At 41.9% G+C, this 18,769-nt stretch overlaps 1 protein-coding gene across 3 annotated transcripts in view; it reads right to left on the bottom strand.

Annotated features, from left to right (window-relative positions):
- Window positions 1–18,769, bottom strand: part of LOC115135905 (protein EURL homolog) — a 64,753-nt gene that overhangs the window by 16,199 nt on the left and 29,785 nt on the right. For all 3 annotated transcript variants that reach the window (XM_029671092.2, XM_029671091.2, XM_029671093.2), the window contains one exon: window positions 1,578–2,111. In XM_029671092.2, coding sequence (XP_029526952.1) covers window positions 1,578–2,111 — 534 coding nt within the window. The remainder of the gene's footprint in view (window positions 1–1,577; window positions 2,112–18,769) is intronic.

Raw genomic sequence — 18,769 nt, 5'->3', positions numbered from 1 at the left:
CTGAAATTATTCTTTAGTAATAATAGCTTACATGTTACTACTCAATTATCCATTGTTATTTAGACTAAGATGTCTCATCTTTACATACAAGTTCACATATGTGTACATTTTGAAGCGATGAAGTGTGGATTCTTTGAAGTGAAGCGAGTGTTTGAACTTGTTTTAATTGTTAAACTATTATTCAAAATGAACTAATGTCAATGTTGATTAACCACATCACAATCCTGCAATAAAGAAGGGAAAGGGTTCTGTCTCTAACGTGTCGGTGTTGTATTCGAAAATTAGTCTAGTTGTAAGATCTCCAATCTGTTTTATTTGATTGTCACTCTCTCTCAGTATATCAGCTCTGTGAATCCAATCTGCAGCTTATCATATGGCATGCATCAATAAGCCTACAGTATGATGACATTACTGGCCTTATGGGCATCTGAAGCAGAGAATAGCTAAACTCACACATTGTTTACAAGTTAAACTAAACTAAACTCAATTTCAACTGATACCATAACAATAGACAATGTATAGGAGGCCAACCATATACCAGACGCTGTACATGCCTTTTAAGCACTGACATAATATTCAGTGCCAATCCAATCCTTGTAATTTAGTTACAGTATATGAAAATAAGGAGATGACAATTAGGCTACTGGAGATCAGCATTACAGGTAACATTTAATGAGGTTCATTTAATTGAATTCATTTGAGCAAAATTGCATTTCCCTTATGGACACAGTACATGGTTGCTCTATGTATCACTGACCCTGGATAAGCTAGCAACTGGGCTAACGCAGCTAACCTTTCAGATCAATAATATGCTTATTCACATTTTGTTGGCTATATAGTAGCTAGCTAGCTAGTTATACCTAGGTAGTTTACAAGGTTGGCTGACTTTTCTCAAAACGAACCTCATCGTGGCTAGCTACTTGTCCCTCATGCTAGCCTTTACAGCCAAATATCACTTGAGAAAGGTCAAAATATTGATATGGCCAGCATTGTAGACCATTTCTCCCCTCTTGCTGCAGCTTTAGCTCATCTCGAAATAAAAGTCTGTGAAAATCAGTGTGCTGCAAAAACGTTCTGAAATGTTTTGTCACCAGTGCTCGTTTTGTTGAAAATGTTTAGTCCTCACACACTGTTGCTCCTACAGCACTAATCTGGTGAGCATCTTTGGAGCACCACCCAAACAAGACATTTGATTGGTTTGACGTGTTGCAAGACGTCACATATTTACGGTGGGTTCTGTCCCCTCTTTAGAGGATTTCTTCCATGGAACTTCCCCAGGCTTCCCATTTTAGGGAAGCCTAGTTCACGAGGAGCCTATAGAGGCTCAGAAACCAGCTAAATAACAATCTGGCTATAGTCGGACTTATCTACCCTTCTCCTAAAATGGTGCACTCTTTCCGCGAGGCTCCATCTAGCCACGTTTATGCTACACCAATACAATACTTTTAATCCTTGGGGGAGTGAACGAGAACACACTTCTGGAGAACAGAGGAGTAGAGAAAATCTGACTTTTAGGAATGGAGGAAGGCTATTTACTGTTAGTGGTGTAAAGTAAATGAGGCTGACTGCGAACTCACACTCGTCTCTGCTGTGACCATTGTTTGAATGCAGTGTCTGGTGGTCTCCTCCAGAAGACTGGCTGTGGCTGCGGTGAAGATGGCTCCTCCTCCCTGTGACCCCCCACAGGGCCCCGAGGCCGCGCCCGTCCTCCAGTAGCCCCAGCTCCTCGGCCGAGTGGCACTCCAGCATACTCGTGGCGTAGTCCGGCAGTCCTCCTGCCCCAATCCCCTGGTTCCAGCGTGGGGTGTAGCGGGGCACCTGGGCATCCGCCTGGGGCAGTAGTTTACGGTCTCCATTCTGGCTGTAGCAGAGGAGCTGGTGCTTGCCCCCCCGACGGCCAGGACTCCCCTCTGAGCTGACAGAGTCTTTGTTCTGGGCGTACTGCACAATGCGGCTGATCTTCTGGCTAAGAGCCAGCTTCATGCCCTCGTAGGGACTGCGGGAGACCTTGGAGCGGGACAGCTTCTGGTTGGCAATGAGGTGGTACTTCTCAAAACACTCCCGGTGGCCCCGTAGGGATTTGGTGTGCAGGAGGGTGGCATGAGACACACCTGGAGGGAGTGAGCAATCAGTTAACGAAGACAGTTACATGTTCTGTTTAGCAATCAATGAAATATGTATATCAAAGCATTGGATACATTTCTAGGAAACAGATGACTAAGAACTGAAATGAGGTACTGTTGGCTTTGCTCTTTTTTGAAATACAAGCCACTAAAGGTAAATTTTTACCCCCTTTATTGCCCCAAATTTGTGATTACGATCTTGTCTCATTGCTGCAACTCCCCAACGGGCTCGGGAGAGGCGAAGGTCGAGGCCTGCACTCTCCGAAACATGACCCGCCAAGCCGCACTTAACACGGAAGCCAGCTGCACCAATGTATTGGAGGAAACAGCGTTCAGCTAACAACCGGAGTCAGCCTGCAGGCACCCGGCCCGCCACAAGGAGTCTCTAGAATGCAATGAGCCAAGTCCCCCTGGCCAAACCCTCTCCTAACCTGGACGACACTGGGCCAATTGTGTGCCAGCCAGTGACTCCCTGGGATCGAACCCCAGGCTGTAGTGACGCCACAACACTGCGATGTAGTTTTATTTATTTTATCTCACCTTTATTTAACCAGGTAGGCAAGTTGAGAACAAGTTCTCATTTACAATTGCGACCTGGCCAAGATAAAGAAAAGCAGTTCGAAACATATAACAACACAGAGTTACACATGGAGTAAAACAAACATACAGTCAATAATACAGTAGAGATATAAGTCTATATACAATGTGAGCAAATGAGGTGAGAGAAGGGAGGTAAAGGGCAACAAAAAAAAGGCCATGGTGGCAAAGTAAATACAATATAGCAAGTAAAACACTGGAATGGTAGATTTGCAGTAAAAGAATGTGCAACGTAAAGATAGAAATAATGGGGTGCAAAGGAGCAAAATAAATAAATAAGTTGGGGGAGAGGTAGTTGTTTGGGCTAAATTATAGATTGTCTATGTATAGGTGCAGTAATCTGTGAGCTGCTCTGACAGCTGGTGCTTAAAGCTAGTGTGGGGGATTAGTGTTTCCGGTTTCAGATTTTTTTCAGTTTGTTCAAGTCATTGGCAGCAGAGAACTGGAAGGAGAGGTGGCCAAAGGAAGAATTGGTTATGGGGGTGACCAGAGAGATATACCTGCTGGAGCGTGTGCTACAGGTGGGTGCTGCTATGGTGACCAGCGAGCTGAGATAAGGTGGGACTTTACCTAGCAGGGTCTTGTAGATAACCTGGAGCCAGTGGGTTTGGCGACAAGTATGAAGCGAAGGCCAGCCAGCGAGAGCGTACAGGTCGCAGTGATGGGTAGTATATGGGGCTTTGGTGACAAAACGGATGGCACTGTGATAGACTGCATCCAATTTATTGAGTAGGGTATTGGAGGCTATTCTGTAAATGATGTCGCCGAAGTCGAGGATCGGTAGGATGGTCAGTTTTACAGGGGTATGTTTGGCAGCATGAGTGAAGGATGCTTTGTTGCAAAATAGGAAACCAATTCTAGATTTAACTTTGGATTGGAGATGTTTGATGTGAGTCTGGAAGGAGAGTCTAACCAGACACCTAGGTATTTGTAGTTGTCCACATATTCTAAGTCAGAACCGTCCAGAGTAGTGATGTTGGACGGGCGGGTGCGTGCAGGCAGCGATCTGTTGAAGAGCATGCATTTCATTTAACTTGTATTTAAGAGCAATTGGAGGCCATGGAAGGAGAGTTGTATGTAAGCTTGTTTGGAGGTTAGTTAACACAGTGTCCAAAGAAGGGCCAGAAGTATACAGAATGTGTCGTCTGCGTAGAGGTGGATCAGAGACTCACCAGCAGCAAGAGCGACATCATTGATGTATACAGAGAAGAGAGTTGGTCCAAGAATTGAACCCTGTGGCACCCCATAGAGACTGCCAGAGGTCCGGACAACAGGCCCTCCGATTTGACACACTGAACTCTGTCTGAGAAATAGTTGGTGAACCAGGCGAGGCAATCATTTGAGAAACCAAGGCTGTCGAGTCTGCCAATAACAATGTTGTGATTGACAGAGTCGAAAGCCTTGGCCAGGTCAATAAATACGGCTGCACATTATGGTTTCTTATTGATGGCGGTTAAGATATCGTTTAGGACCTTGAGCGTGGCTGAGGTGCACCCATGACCAGCTCTGAAACCAGATTGCATAGCGGAGAAGGTATGGTGGGATTCGAAATGGTCGGTAATCTGTTTGTTGACTTGGCTTTCAAAAACTTGAGAAAGGCAGGGTAGGATAGATATAGGTCTGTAGCAGTTTGGGTCAAGAGTGTCCCCCCCTTTGAAGAGGAGGATGACCGCAACTGCTTTCCAATCTTTGGGAATCTCAGTTGACACGAAAGAGAGGTTGAACAGGATAGTAATAGGGGTTGCAACAATTTCGGCAGATCATTTTAGAAAGGGTCCGGATTGTCTAGCCCGGCTGATTTGTAGGGGTCCAGATTTTTGGACAGATGGGAGGAGGTGTTCTTATTCTCCATGGACTTTACAGTGTCCCAGAACATTTGTTGCAGAGTTTGTTTGTTACAGGAAGCAAATTTCAGCTTGAAAAAGCTAGCCTTTACTTTTCTAACTGCCTGTGTATATTGGTTTCTAGCTTCCCTGAAAAGTTGCATATCACGGGGGCTGTTCGATGCTAATGCATTTGTGTTGGTTAAGGGCAGTCAGGTCTGGAGAGAACCACGGGCTATATCTGTTCCTGGTTCTAAATTTCTTGAATGGGGCATGCGTATTTAAGATAGTGAGGAAGGCAGACCTGATTCTACTAATTATCTGCTCAACAAGACCTTAACTAGCTGAATCAGATATGCTAAATTAGGGTTGGACCGAAAACCTACAGGACAGTAGTTCTCCAGGAAAAGCGTTGGGCAGCCCTGGTCTTGGGGATAGTGGGCTTCTGAACCAGGGATAGAGCAGAGTTGGGATAGATTTACCCATCTTAAATGGACAGATACCCACTAGGCTGAATTTTGTCTCACAATCTACTCAATATCTAAAATGGCTTTTCAAAGATAGGCCAACACTGCATTTTAGGTTCACAGAATTTGTCAAATAAGACCAGAGTCAAGTAGGCTACCATGTTTGCAAAAATAAAAGCTTTGACCCTCCTTTTTAAGGATATTACTTAAAATCCTTCTGAAGAATCTCATTGAGTAACTATTTAAGAGAAGTTGCTCTGCTGTGGTGTGTGCGCTCCAGAGTGAGGGTATTTGAGTCGTAATAACAGAGCCTCCAGCTTACTCAGATGGAGAGGATCACCTGGGATACCACAACATTTCCTAAACTCAGACTGCAAGAGGTCATTCACTCTCTAACCCACTTAACACAGAAGAAATGCAGGAGAATTTACCACATATACCACACCCAAAGTAAAAAAAATCATTTAAAAAATCACCTTAAAGTAACCTGGGGCAGTGTTATGGACTGACAATGGTGTAAACACTGAATGCAGTGTGTGAGAACAAGTTAGCAAGCAAGCTAGTGGGTGTGTTTGTACAAGCATTGTCTTCAGTCTTTTTCCTCCTGGCCTACATTTCTATCACGCAGACAGACATACTGGAACATGAAACTAGGGGATTAGTCAACATCAAGACACAGTGAGAGGCAGTAAAGCAGATGCTCGTTAGGTAGGTTCACCGCAAACACACCTCTAGGAAAGAGAGATGTAAAAAGGCATACGGCCACCAAATGACTAGCCTATTGCACTAGGCCTATACAATAACTCTAAATATGCTAAGTGAGAATTCAGTCCATATCAGTCATCAGAAAGCATTAGCCTCAACTTTAAGACATTTTTTTATTTTTAAAGTGAGAGCCCAAACTAAATCAGGTCAACATGATCAGGCCATTTCCTGGTGTGTTACATTAATGTCAGGGCCAACAACAGGAAGACACACTTAACTAAAGCCATATCCCAGACAAAGAGGAAGACCTTCAGCCAGCCTAGCTCACTCGCACGCACAGCGAGCAGCTTGGCTGCCTGTAACAAAATATAGAGAAAAGCAAACAGGAAAGCATCAAGTTGTTCAACGCCGTAAGATTTAAGACACAATAGCTGACTTGCTTGTGTTAAACCAACCCCATGACACACAAGGTAAAGTAGAAAAAAAATAAACAAGCATACTGTGTTTAAGAACAATTTGGCCTATACAATCATTCTGTGTGTGTGTGTGTGTACCCTGAGCACTGAGAGACAGCTCTGTGGTGGATTAGTTTTATATACTTGGAAAGCTGACCTGGGACAGTGTTGTGTCTGTCGCTGGCTACAGAACATTCCTTAAAAACCCAACCTGCTCAGCAGTTACCAGGGTCTCCATAAGCCGTCCAGACAAGAGCAATGCCTTAAGCCCAATCAGATAAATCAGGCATTGACTACTGACAGGCTTGTCCCATTTAAATTAAAAAATAAAATAAATAAAAACAGTCAAATCACAGGCCCACAACCAGAGCAGTGTACCAGCCCAGAGCTAAGCAGCTTAGCAGCTATGGATATTGGCTGCAATACTCTTTGTCACACAAACACCATTCAGCGGTGAATAAACGACTCAGACAGTGGCAGTCAACTCGTCAGGGAAATAAGCAGCAGCATAACACTGCAGTTGATAAGCAACAGGCTTTCGTGAACACAGAACACTGGCCTGTGAATCATCCTTTTGTTAGCTTTAGCACATCTCCGGTTCAAGCCATTTACCTGGCCTTCAGAGAAACAAAGCCACAGAGCAGCCTCATCATCCAAGCATTGTGCAAAAGATTCACCATGCCGTCAGACTTCTGTTTTGAATGATGTCTGAGCAAAAGCATAGATAGCAGAGGAACGATCAGTGAGTAACTCCTGTTTGGATTGAACGCTGTCTAAGTAAAAGCTAAAAAGGAACCATATTTAGGGCAGGTAAATATAACATGAGGAACGATCTGTCATCATTCTATATGGTGAGTAAGTAACTCCAACCAGAAATGCTACAGCTAATCCCAGAGGCTAAGGAAGCAGAGAGAGACATGATCCATTCAGAATGCAGAATTGTGCGTTTTTACACACTGGATTTATTTATTTTTTACACAGGAAAAACAATGTGTTGCATTCTGAAAAACGCAGGTGTACTGACCATGACACTCAATGTTATTATTTAAAATAGACTCGCTGTGATTATTTGAAAAGTTTCATCCAAAACACTCTTTGGTCTCTGCGGCAGTGCAGGACAGGAGTGTGTGGCGGAAGATATTGTCAGTGGCATTTTCGTTGCTAGGTACTGTATGTTTAAAACCGCTGGAATTCTGAAGAAAAAAAAGCTTGAATAATTGGAATGGCTAGCCAACAAACAATGACAAGTCAATTAACACAACAAAAAAACATAAAAAGTTTCTTTAACACCTCCGCAAATTGAAATGAAAGTGAGGCAGAGTGCGACAGACGGAGAGGAGACTGTGACCGAGAAAGTGACAGATCACAGCAACAGAAACAGCTAGGGTAGAAGAGAATGCTGTAGCTAATGCTAATCTCCCACAGAAAAGGAAAAAGTAGTACATGTTTATGTGAGAAGTGTGAGAAAATCATTCCTTCACCACAGGCTGTGCAACCTATTAGAAAAGTGCATAAAAACGCCATACAGATCGACCACAGGGATGCAGTATTGCTTCAGACCGTAAATGTTTTGTAGTAACATTGGAAGAGGCAGAAAAGTAAACAGACGACTCCAAAACTGTGCAACTGCGGACTGTATACTGTACGGCAAAAGAGGAAATAGCAGACAGCAAGTTTCCAGTGTTGATAGAGCTACAAAAATAAAAGTGTCTGCCCTGCCATTCAGTCGAGTACCACCTACACACATCACTTCAGCATTGCGCAAATGCAAAATGCCATCGGTCAAACTAACTGAGAAGGGCATTCAGGAAATACAGAGTCCGTAAGTTGGAATAATCAGAGTTAAAATCTGTGACAGTTGCAGTCAAGAAGAAACTTGTGATGTTTGTGAGGTATGTGCATGAGGGCCAGGCGAAGACTGTTCTTAGCAAATGTAATGATACCGCATGGAGATGCCAAAACAATCACAAATGCTGTCCTAGCAACATTCCAATCAAAGGTTATCGATTTTAAAAAGGTGGTGGGACTGAGCAGCGACAGGTCAAGTTTCATGACTGGAAAAGGCACAGGGGTGGGTCAGAGAATGCGGGAGAGAAATCTGTACCAGCTCAAAGTGCACTGCGGTGCACATCGTGTTGCACTTGTGTCCTCCCACACATCAAAAGGCACAGAAAATTGCCTGACAGCTTCACAGCAATAACCCATTTCTTGATGGATTTGCTTCCAATCGTGGACAAACTGAACCTGTTTTCCATAAATAAAATGTGTCTCTTGCCCACATCAAGCCGATGGTTGCGGAAACCAGGACCGCCCTACCATATACCTCAGACAAGATGAGACTGCTGCCAACCCCGGTTACTACAAAAGCCACAAACTCCTCTTCAGCGGGGATGGCAAAGTGTGCACGCAAAGACTCACACCTGATCCACAGCCTTAATGATAGATTCGCAGAAGATGATCTAAGACATCTCTTGCATGGAAAAACTTTTGTCTGTCTTGAGATGTTGCTTCAATATATCCACATCATTTTCCTCATGATGCCATCTATTTTGTGAAGTGCACCAGCCCCTCCTGCAGCAAAGCACCCGCACAACATGATGCTGCCACCCCCGTGCTTCATGCTTGGGATGGTTTTCTTTGGCTTGCAAGCCTCCCCCGTTTTCCTCCAAACATAACAATGGTCATTATGGTCAAACAGTTCCATTTTTGTTTCATCAGACCAGAGTACATTTCTCCAAAAAGTACAATCTTTGTCCCCGTGTGCAGTTGCAAACTGTAGTCTGGCTTTTTTATGGCCGTTTTGGAGCAGTGGCTACTTCCATGCTGAGCGACCTTTCAGGTTATGTCGATATAGGTCTCGTTTTACTGTGGATATAGATACTTTTGTACCGGTTTCCTCCAGCATCTTCACAGGGTCCTTTGTTGTTTTTCTGGGATTGATTTGCACGTTTCACACCAAAGTACGTTCATCTCTAGGAGACTGAACGCATCTCCTTCCTGAGCGGTATGACTGCTACGTGGTCCCATGGTGTTTATACTTGCGTACTATTGTTTGTACAGATGAACGTGGTACCTTCAGGAGTCTGGAAATTGCTCCCAAGGATGAACCAGACTTGTGGAGGTCTACAAAAAAAAAGTCTGAGGTCTTGGCTGATTTGTTTTGATTAACCCATGATGTCAAGCAGAGAGGCACTGAATTTGAAGGTAGGCCTTGAAATACATACACACCTCCAATTGACTCAAATGATGTCAATTAGCCTATCAGAAGCTTCCAAAGTCATGACATAATTTTCTGGAATTTTCCAAGCTGTTTAAAGGCACAGTCAACTTAGTGTTTATAAACTTCTGACCCACTGGAATTGTGATAGTGAATTATAAGTGAAATAATCTGTCTGTTAACAATTGTTGAACAAATCACTTGTGTCATGCACAAAGTAGATGTCCTAACCGACTTGCCAAAACTATAGTTTGTTAACAAAAAAAATGTTGGGGGAAAAAAAGAGTGGTTGAAAAACGTGGTTTAATGACTCCAACCTAAGTGTATGTAAACATCCGACTTAAACTGTATGTGGTAGTGGAGTAGGAGCCTGAGGGCCCGAGGAATGGGGATCCATAATAAGACAAATATAATAAGGCAAATGTCAACTAGAATGTGGTAAAAAATGTGGCTGTTTGAAAGGGAACCATAAACATTTTCCAATTCCTTTTTCAGGCAACACACCGCATATCCTATGTGAATTAGGTATTAGTAATACACTCCCTTGGTCCCAAAGAATCAGACTATGCCCATAATGACAAGCTATAGGTAACTGCTTTCCTTTCTGCATATTGTTTCACTCAACCCTGTTTGTGTCTGTGTGTAGGCCTACATTAGGCAAGGACATTAGATCCTTGACACAGTTTCGGAGTTGTCGGGGTAGGAGGTTGGTAGTGAAAAATGGTGCAGGGGTCATGTTGATCTGTCTAAATAGAGCTTGCACGGCTGTCAAGAGAGCTAAACCTGGAGAACAGACAGAACTCACCTGTGTACAGTACACCATACATACTGGTCACACTTTAGTCCTGCTGCTACACTACTGAGTGGTGGAGGGGGAAGATGAGGACCTTTTAACCAGTAGGGGTGAACAGAAACTACTTGTTAATACGGTGAGTTAAGCAGTTATTACCTTTTTAAATTCTGTTGCATTGCCTTCATATAAACTGAGTATGCAAAACATGCTCTTTCCATGAAATAGACTGACCAGGTGAAACTATGAGCCCTTATTGATGTCACTTGTTAAATCCACAGGTTAACCTTTCTGACGCAGGCGTTCCGCTAGCGAACCCCCTCGACAACATCCAGTGAAATTGCAGAGCGCCAAACTCAAAATACAGAAATAGTCATAATAAACATTCATAAAAAATACAACTTCTTGTTAATCCAGCCGCTTTGTCAGATTTCAGAAACGCTTTACGGCGAAAGCATACCATGCGATTACCTGAGGACAGTGTCCCGCATACAAAATCATGAAAAACATTTTCCAACCAAGCAGATGCGTCACGAAAGTCAGAAATAGCGATAAAATAAATCACTTACCTTTGAAGATCTTCATCTTTTTGCAATCCCAAAGGTCTCAGTTACACAATGAATGGTCCTTTTGTTCGATAAAGTCCTTCTTTATATCCCAAAAAGTTGGCGTGTTTGATTCAGAAATACACCGGTTACAACTCGCCGAACATGCCTACAAAGGATCTAATAAGTTACCTGTAAACTTGGTCCAAACATTTCAAACAACGTTTCTAATCCAACCTCAGGTACCCTAAAATGTAAATAATCGATCAAATTTAAGACGGAATAAACTGTTCCCAATACCGGAGGAAAACAGGGTGCACACTCATTCACGAGTACCAAAAGACCTGAGCGACACTTAGAAAGAACACAACTACTTCTTAATTTAAATGTAAAAAAACATTGAACAATTTCTAAAGACTGTTGATATCTAGTGGAATCTGGGTCCTAATAATTTGGCTTCCCCATAGAAAAGCATTGGAAATCCTGGATGGACTGTCCTCGGGGTTTTGCCTGCCAAATCAGTTCTGTTATACTCGCATAGATTATTTTAACAGTTTTAGAAACTTGAGTGTTTTCTATCCAATACTACCATGCATATGCATATCCTGGCTTCTGGGCCTGAGTAACAGGCAGTTTACTTTGGGCACCTCAGTCATCCAAACTTCCAAATACTGCCCCCTATCCCTAAGAAGTTTAAAGACAGATTTTTAAGCCTTCAGACAATTGAGACATGGATTGTGTATGTGTGCCATTCAGAGGGTGAATCAGCAGGACAAAATGTTTGGTAGTAGGTGCCAGGCACACCGGTTTGAGTGTCAAGAACTGTAACGCTGCTGGGTTTTTCACACTCAACAGTGTATCAAGAATGGTCCACCACCCAACATGACACAACTGTGGCAAGTAATGGAGTAAACATGGGCCAGCATCCCTGTGGAATGCTTTCAACATCTTGTAGAGTCCATGCCCGGATGAACTGAGGCTGTTCTGAGGGCAAAAGGGGAAGCAACTCAATATTCTTAAGGTGTTCCTGACATTTGGTATACTCAGTGTATATGGCTATATATTTAGGCAGGTCAATCTAGATAGAGCTGAACAGCATATGGTGCAAATTATTAATGAATTAGCCTAAATATTACTGTATTCCCAAAACATAGGCCTATTAATGCTTTCATGAAGGCCTTTTGTCCAAAACTGGAATTAGCGCTGAAAGCTGTAGATTACTTGACCACTCCAAAATAAATACCCCAAATGCCAAAACTGAAAGTCATTTGTGCTCAGTGGGGGGTGGAATAGTGGCTCTGGGATCAGCTATAGCAAAGTCAGCACGTTTCTCTATCTCCAACACCCCTGTTCAGATCGGCTACACGGAGCTGCCAGGCTGCCACAGCCCTTAACATAATCAGAGCTGTTTGCACCTCGAGGTGAGGAGTTCAGCCACAATGAGCAGGCCGTTTAGACCAGAGAGCAGCACAATGACCCCTAACAGCAGCACAGTGGCAGCTTCAACTTCATCATTCCACTGCATTGTGTCTGACTCAGATCTGCTGAGCCCCTCTCTTCGTTCTCTGGAATTTCCCCCTGCCCTTTTTCATTCTCATGATGCCAGCTGTGTGTGAGTGTGTAACGTCACTAGCCTCAGCAAAAATTTCATCTCCGTTATGTAACTGAATGAAGTGGAAGGAATGCTGCGGTTTGCCTTGGACCGAATCCTGCTGCTGTTCATCTGAACCGCGGTCTGCTTTCTATGGTCTTTGAGAGAAGAGACTGAGGTCACATCACACCTGTGTGATAGACAGGAGGACAGGACACATAACAGCCCTCAGGTTAGATAGGGGGACTCCGAGGTGGTTACGCTGTCTCAACAGCCTGAGGCCTGTTGGCTCCAGGGAAAAACAATCTCTGGTGTGAAACTGATGTATTCTGACTCAAGAGCATTGGGTTAAATCTTCAAAGAATATTGGATACGTATAGCCGTCTCCTGAAACAGCCCCAAGGGTCGCATTACAGTTAAAAATCTGCATTTAGATAATGCAGACCATCAGAAAATCTGTGTTTTAAACCATTTCACCTGTACTTTATATTGATAGAGAACCGGTTGTGTTTTTTTTGTTGCTTTAGAGTGATCAGGGGCATGCAACTATAGTTTTCCTTCACAGAAAATACATTAGTGCAACATTCGGCAGAAAACAACATTTCATCAGATGACAACAGAACTGCAATTTGGCTAGCAGCCGCACAGGTAAATGCCACTTTTTTTGTTGTTTTACTAATGTTTAGAAAGAACGCAGCTAGCTATATTTCCTAATGTTTTGCTTGAAGTTAATCTAGCATTTTACCAGATAAAAGTAAGCTACATAGAGAAATGTACAGGCGAAAAGTAGCTACACATCAGTCAGAGCTAGGGCTCGAAATGAAGGGTGTCCTGTCGCCAAAACAGAATTTGGGACAGTTGAGGGACAATAAATGGTTCCATACTAAAATGTTTAAACACAAAGACGAGGCTGATGAAACAGATCAAAACATTTAGCTTAAAAGTTGATAAACTATGATTAGCTCACATTACAAGCGCATCAATGTGTTCACTCGTCTCAGCCATATGAGTGAATATTACAAAATGCTATTACGGGAGAACATTTCTAAAACGCGCATCCGATGCGAGCAGTTTTTAATAATGCAACAGAGACGGATATACAGCCTAATGGTAGAAACTTACAAAGAGTGAATATCTGAAGATGCAACAATAGGATTGTGCCTTCATGCTTTTAGACAGTAGAATAATACATTCTGGTTTCAATGGCATATCAGGAAATCTTAAAGAATTTGCATTTTTTTATCATCTGCTTTTTTCTATTTTGGCTGTAGGCTATTAAAAAGCAAGAGAAGATAAACTACGTAAAACATCCAGGTTTCAAACAATGATATGGCTGACTAGACATCACATATGTAATTATTTATGTTATGGAAATGTATAATATTAGAATATCATTCAAATGTTGGGAAAATAGACCTATTAGAATGCACATTTTACTATCTCCCAGTCTGTGTGTGAGCTGAGGTTGCGTGTGCCTGGAATTGCTGTGGTATTTGCATTGTCTGTAGGCCATGGCTAGTTACTATGGTATTCTAGAGAATATGGTAATCTCTCCCTGGCCACGAACCGAATGTACACTGTAAAATGTGTAAATTATTTTGGCCTCCCGCTGCAACACTGCCTGGCTGGGGCTGGGCGTGCGCACGTGAAGAGCTGAGTGACAGATACATTTTTAGAAGGCATAAAAGTTAGTTAAATTTACTTGAAACGAAAGTCAACTGAAGTGAGACTTTGTTTTGTTCACAAGCTAGGTTGTAGGTTTAATGTTTGAGTTTCAACTGCTAGGGAAGAGAAGCAACGTGGATACTAGTCAGACTCAATCTCACAAGCACAAACATGACTTGTTCCCACGCTAACCTATCAATTTTTGTCTCATCTGTGATATTTTGGTTAAAAGACCCTGGTCACAAAAAAACTAAATTAAACAATATACCACATTACGTCTTACTTGTAATTAGGGATGCACAATATATTGGTGAACATATCGGAATCGGACGATATTAGCTAAAACTGCGTAGGTACATGACGTAATGACGTCACGTAGCATTCCTAACCTAGCCCACAATGTCTGCTGTGTGGATGGAGCAGACAACAAGTCGAGCAGTCATTTGAAAGAGTAAGAAAATTTCAGCGAGACAACTCAAAAGGTTAAAGCCAAAATAACGGAATTCATTGCCCTTGACAATGAACCGTTCTCTGTCGTGGGTGATGTTGGCTTTCATCGACTGGTCGAGCACCGGTACACACTACCAAGTACGCTATTGTTCAGATGTTGCCCTAATGGAGTTACACAGTAATAGTGTCACTGCTATTAACTTCTTTGAGATAGGGGGCAGCATTTTCACTTTTGGATGAATAGCATGCCCAGAGTGAACTGCCTCCTACTCAGTCCCAGATGCTAATACATGCATATTATTATTAGTATTGGATAGAAAACACTGAAGTTTCTAAAACTGTTTGAATGATGTCTGAGTATAACAGAACTTTATATGTCAGGCTTCTCGTGTGAAGGGGGGCTGGATGGGAAATGTTTGACTAAGGGGCCTGCCAGCAATCTCATTCTCAGTCATGCGTATTTCCCATGAGAGGTATCTCTCATTCCATTGCTTTTTTACAGACAATGGAATTCTCCGGTTGGAACATTATTGAACATTTATGATAAAAACATCCTAAAGATTGATTCTATACTTAGTTTGACAAGTTTCTTCGACCTGTAATATAACTACCTTTTTGTCCGACTGGAGCTGAACGCAATTTTGGATTTGTTTACCAAACGCCCTAACAAACGAAGCTATTTGGACATAAATTGACAAATGGACATTATCGAACAAAACAAGCATTTATTGTGGAACTGCGATTCCCGGGGAGTGCATTTTGATGAAGATTATTAAAGATAAGTGAATATTTATAATGCTATTTATGACTCATGTTGACTACCCAACATGGCGGATATTTCTCTGGCTGTTTTGGAGTCTGAGCGCCGTTCTCAGATTATTGCTTTTTCCGTAATTATTATTATTTTTTAAATCTGACACAGCGGTTGCATTAAGGAGAAGTGTATCTAAAGTTCCATGCATAACACTTGAATTTATCAACATTTATAATGAGTATTTCTGTGAATTCATGTGGCTTTCTGCAATTTCACTGCATGTTTTGGAACTACTGAACATAACACGCCAATGTAAAATAAGATTTTTGGATATAAATATGAACTTCACCGAACAAAACATACATATATTGTGTAACATGAAGTCCTATGAGTGTCATCTGATGAAGATCAAAGGTTAGTGATTCATTTTCTCTCTATTTGTGCTTTTTGTGACTCCTCTTTGGCTGGAAAAATGACTGGGTTTTTCTGTGAGTTGGTGGTGACCTAACAATCGTTTGTGGAACTTTCGCTGTAAAGCATTTTTATTTTTTTATTATCAGACACTGTGGCTGGATTAAAGAGAATTTTATCTTTAAAACGGTGCCTAATACTTGTATGTTTGAGAAATTTGATTTATGAGATTTGTTGATTTGTATTTGGCTGTTGGCGAGCAGGCGGAACCCCGACAGGTTAACTTCATGGCATACATATGTCATGACGTTGGCCTGGAGGTAGGTTTATGACAGTCATAAATACCTCCTTCCCCCCTTTTTCCTCCCCCTACCCTACTGATGTGACATTTGAAAATCCCTTGGTTAACAGAGATTCTGGAATCATCAGAAGGTGGAGGGAAATTAACTATATTCTGGTAATCTGACCAATTGAACATATGCGGTGGTACTTAATGAATATGATGTCAGTTCGGTTGTCATCTGAAACATTCTCATCAATGATAGGATGACCAACTCTACAGTGGAATGTCTGCCCAGTGTAGTTATCGGATTCACATGGAATTGTGGTTCAATTTAAATGCTTGAATATAAAATTATTGGTGAAGAGCTGAAATGTAATTTTAGCTTTCAAATGAGAGATTTGGGTTTTCATAAGGTTAGGGCTCTGCTCAATCAGTGGCCCGCCCCTGTGAAGAGACATGGGTTATAAAACTTTTCAAACACACCCTTCTCGCTCCACTATATAAAGCCTTGACGAAAATGTAACCTCCTGTTCCAAGTACGTGAGGTCTGCAGCCTCTGCGTTAAAAGGACTAACATGTCAACTACAGAACTAAGCCAACCACAGCGTGAGCTTTGGTTGCGAATGGTATGAACTTTGAAGTCTTATTCACTACAGAAGTGATACCTCCTAGCCGTTGAGTTAGCAACAGCAGCTGCAAACGCGGGCTAGGAAAGACCAGAGAGTATCCCGTCTACCACACAACGACGTTACTACAACGTTACTAATTGACCACCGGAGACATTCTTCAAAGGACAGAGGACTCGGTTTGGCAACACGGCCTTCCACCAACCTACCGAAGCGCAGCTCAGAGTACATATTTATTGCATTTTTGGTGGTAATTTAAAATGCATAAGATACTGTATTTACGATAGAACAGCTTCTCCCTTTCTTCCTCAGTCTTCCCGCCCTTTCACTCAAACCCAGCCCCTTTTCTTGTGTGTAACCAGCTGTCATATCTGTTCCGCCCGCTAGGGACGTGTTCCTTTATGACGCTATTTGTAATCAAGGTATAATTCATTGTGTATATGTAATTCTGTGTGATTAGTTAAGTATTTAGTAAATAAATAATTAAACCCAATTGTGTATTGCTGATTCAACTTGTCAGCCAGGGTTCGTGAAGAGAACCAAGAATTTTAAACTTTCAGATGAGACTGAATTAAAAGGTGACGATTAATTTTCACTGCTATTGATGTAAAATATTACTAGGTCTTTAAGAGTTTATTCGGAAGATAACAGCTCTATAAATATTATTTCGTGGTGCCAGACTCTCTAGTTAATTACATTTACATGATTAGCACAATCAGGTAATATTAATTATGGAGAAAGGATTTTATAGAATAGCATGTCATATCACTTAATCCGGCATAGCCAGACACGACACATACTAAGGAACGTCCGGGTTTTTGTGTGTCAAAAAAAATACAGTAGCACTGTCAAAGCTGTAGAAAAAGTCTGCAAACAAGCAAAGACCGGCTACAAACTATGTGCTTATAATACTGCGTTGGTAATATAGCATCATTTGTTCGCCAGCAACTTCTGGGGTAGCTAGCTTTAGCTTGGTACCTAGCTAACACCAATACAACCAGCCTGAAAACAATGACCAGTAGAACTTGCAGTCATTTTCATTATTCTTAGCAATTATTAATTATTATTAATTATTCTTGTGAGTAAGTATTAGCTAGGTTGCCACTTGTTGTTTGCCTATTGAAATTGAACTTCAGTTCATGAAAATAAATAGCTAGCCAGCTACTTAACCCTGTTGCCCAAAGCTAATGTCATCAGCAGCCAGCTAGCTTCTTCTAGCTAGTGAGGCTCGACCGGACCGGGTTGTGTGTTTGCCTTCAAAATAAAAGTATGTAATTGACAGTGATGAAAATGAATACAAATAGTAGAATTATGCCATACTTTTATTTTGAAAGCTAACAGCAAAGTCCACTATTGTGGCTAATCCTTATTTGGCTAGCTTCACAGATGGGCCTAACCATCATTAAGCAAATAAGAACCATCTTTTAAATTAGGATTATTTTAGATGACACCTAGCTATATAGTTAGCTAGCTAACTTTAGTTACTAAAACAGATTGTGTAGTTTTGCTATGTTTTTGAGGAAGAACATTGTTTGCATCCGTGAGCTAGCTAGCTTTATTTTATGACCAGCACTGTTGGTGCGTGAGAACTTTACCAGTATCATAGCACACGTATCGATGACTTGTTGTGGCATATGAAATACGAGTGAGTGTAACCAATGTGTAATAATTACATTTAAAAATGTTATGAACGCATTCAATTATTATGTGACGTGCAGTCATATTCAGGTCCTGATTGGTCAAATAGTGTTATTTGATGTGAATCTTTTTTGACAAGCAAGGACCCACGTGTCCTTTGGACACTGTTAACTAACCTCCAGATGAGCTTCAATGCCTTACAACACTCCTTCTGTGGCCTCCAACTGCTCTTAAATGCAAGCTCTTCAACCGATCGCTGCTCACACCTGCCCGCCCACCCAGCTTCACTACTCTGGGCGATTCTGACTTAGGTATTTGTAATTGTCCACATATTCTAGGTGTCGGGTTAGATCGTAAACTCTCCTTCCAGACTTACATTAAGCATCTCCAATCCAAAATTACATCTAGAATCAGCTTCCTATTTCGCAACAAAGCATCCTTCACTCATGCTGCCAAACACACCCTCGTAAAACTGACTCTCCTACCGATCCTTGACTTCGGCGATGTCATTTACAAAATAGCCTCCACTCTACTCAGCAAATTGGATGCAGTCTATCACAGTGCCATCCGTTTTGTCACCAAAGCCCCATATACTACCCACCATGGCTGGCCCTCGCATCATATTCATA

This window comes from Oncorhynchus nerka, linkage group LG10, assembly GCF_034236695.1.
Source record: "Oncorhynchus nerka isolate Pitt River linkage group LG10, Oner_Uvic_2.0, whole genome shotgun sequence".
Classification (NCBI taxonomy): domain Eukaryota; kingdom Metazoa; phylum Chordata; class Actinopteri; order Salmoniformes; family Salmonidae; genus Oncorhynchus; species Oncorhynchus nerka.
The sequence above is the reverse complement of the archived record's forward strand: the minus strand, read 5'-3'. Positions and strand labels throughout refer to the sequence as shown.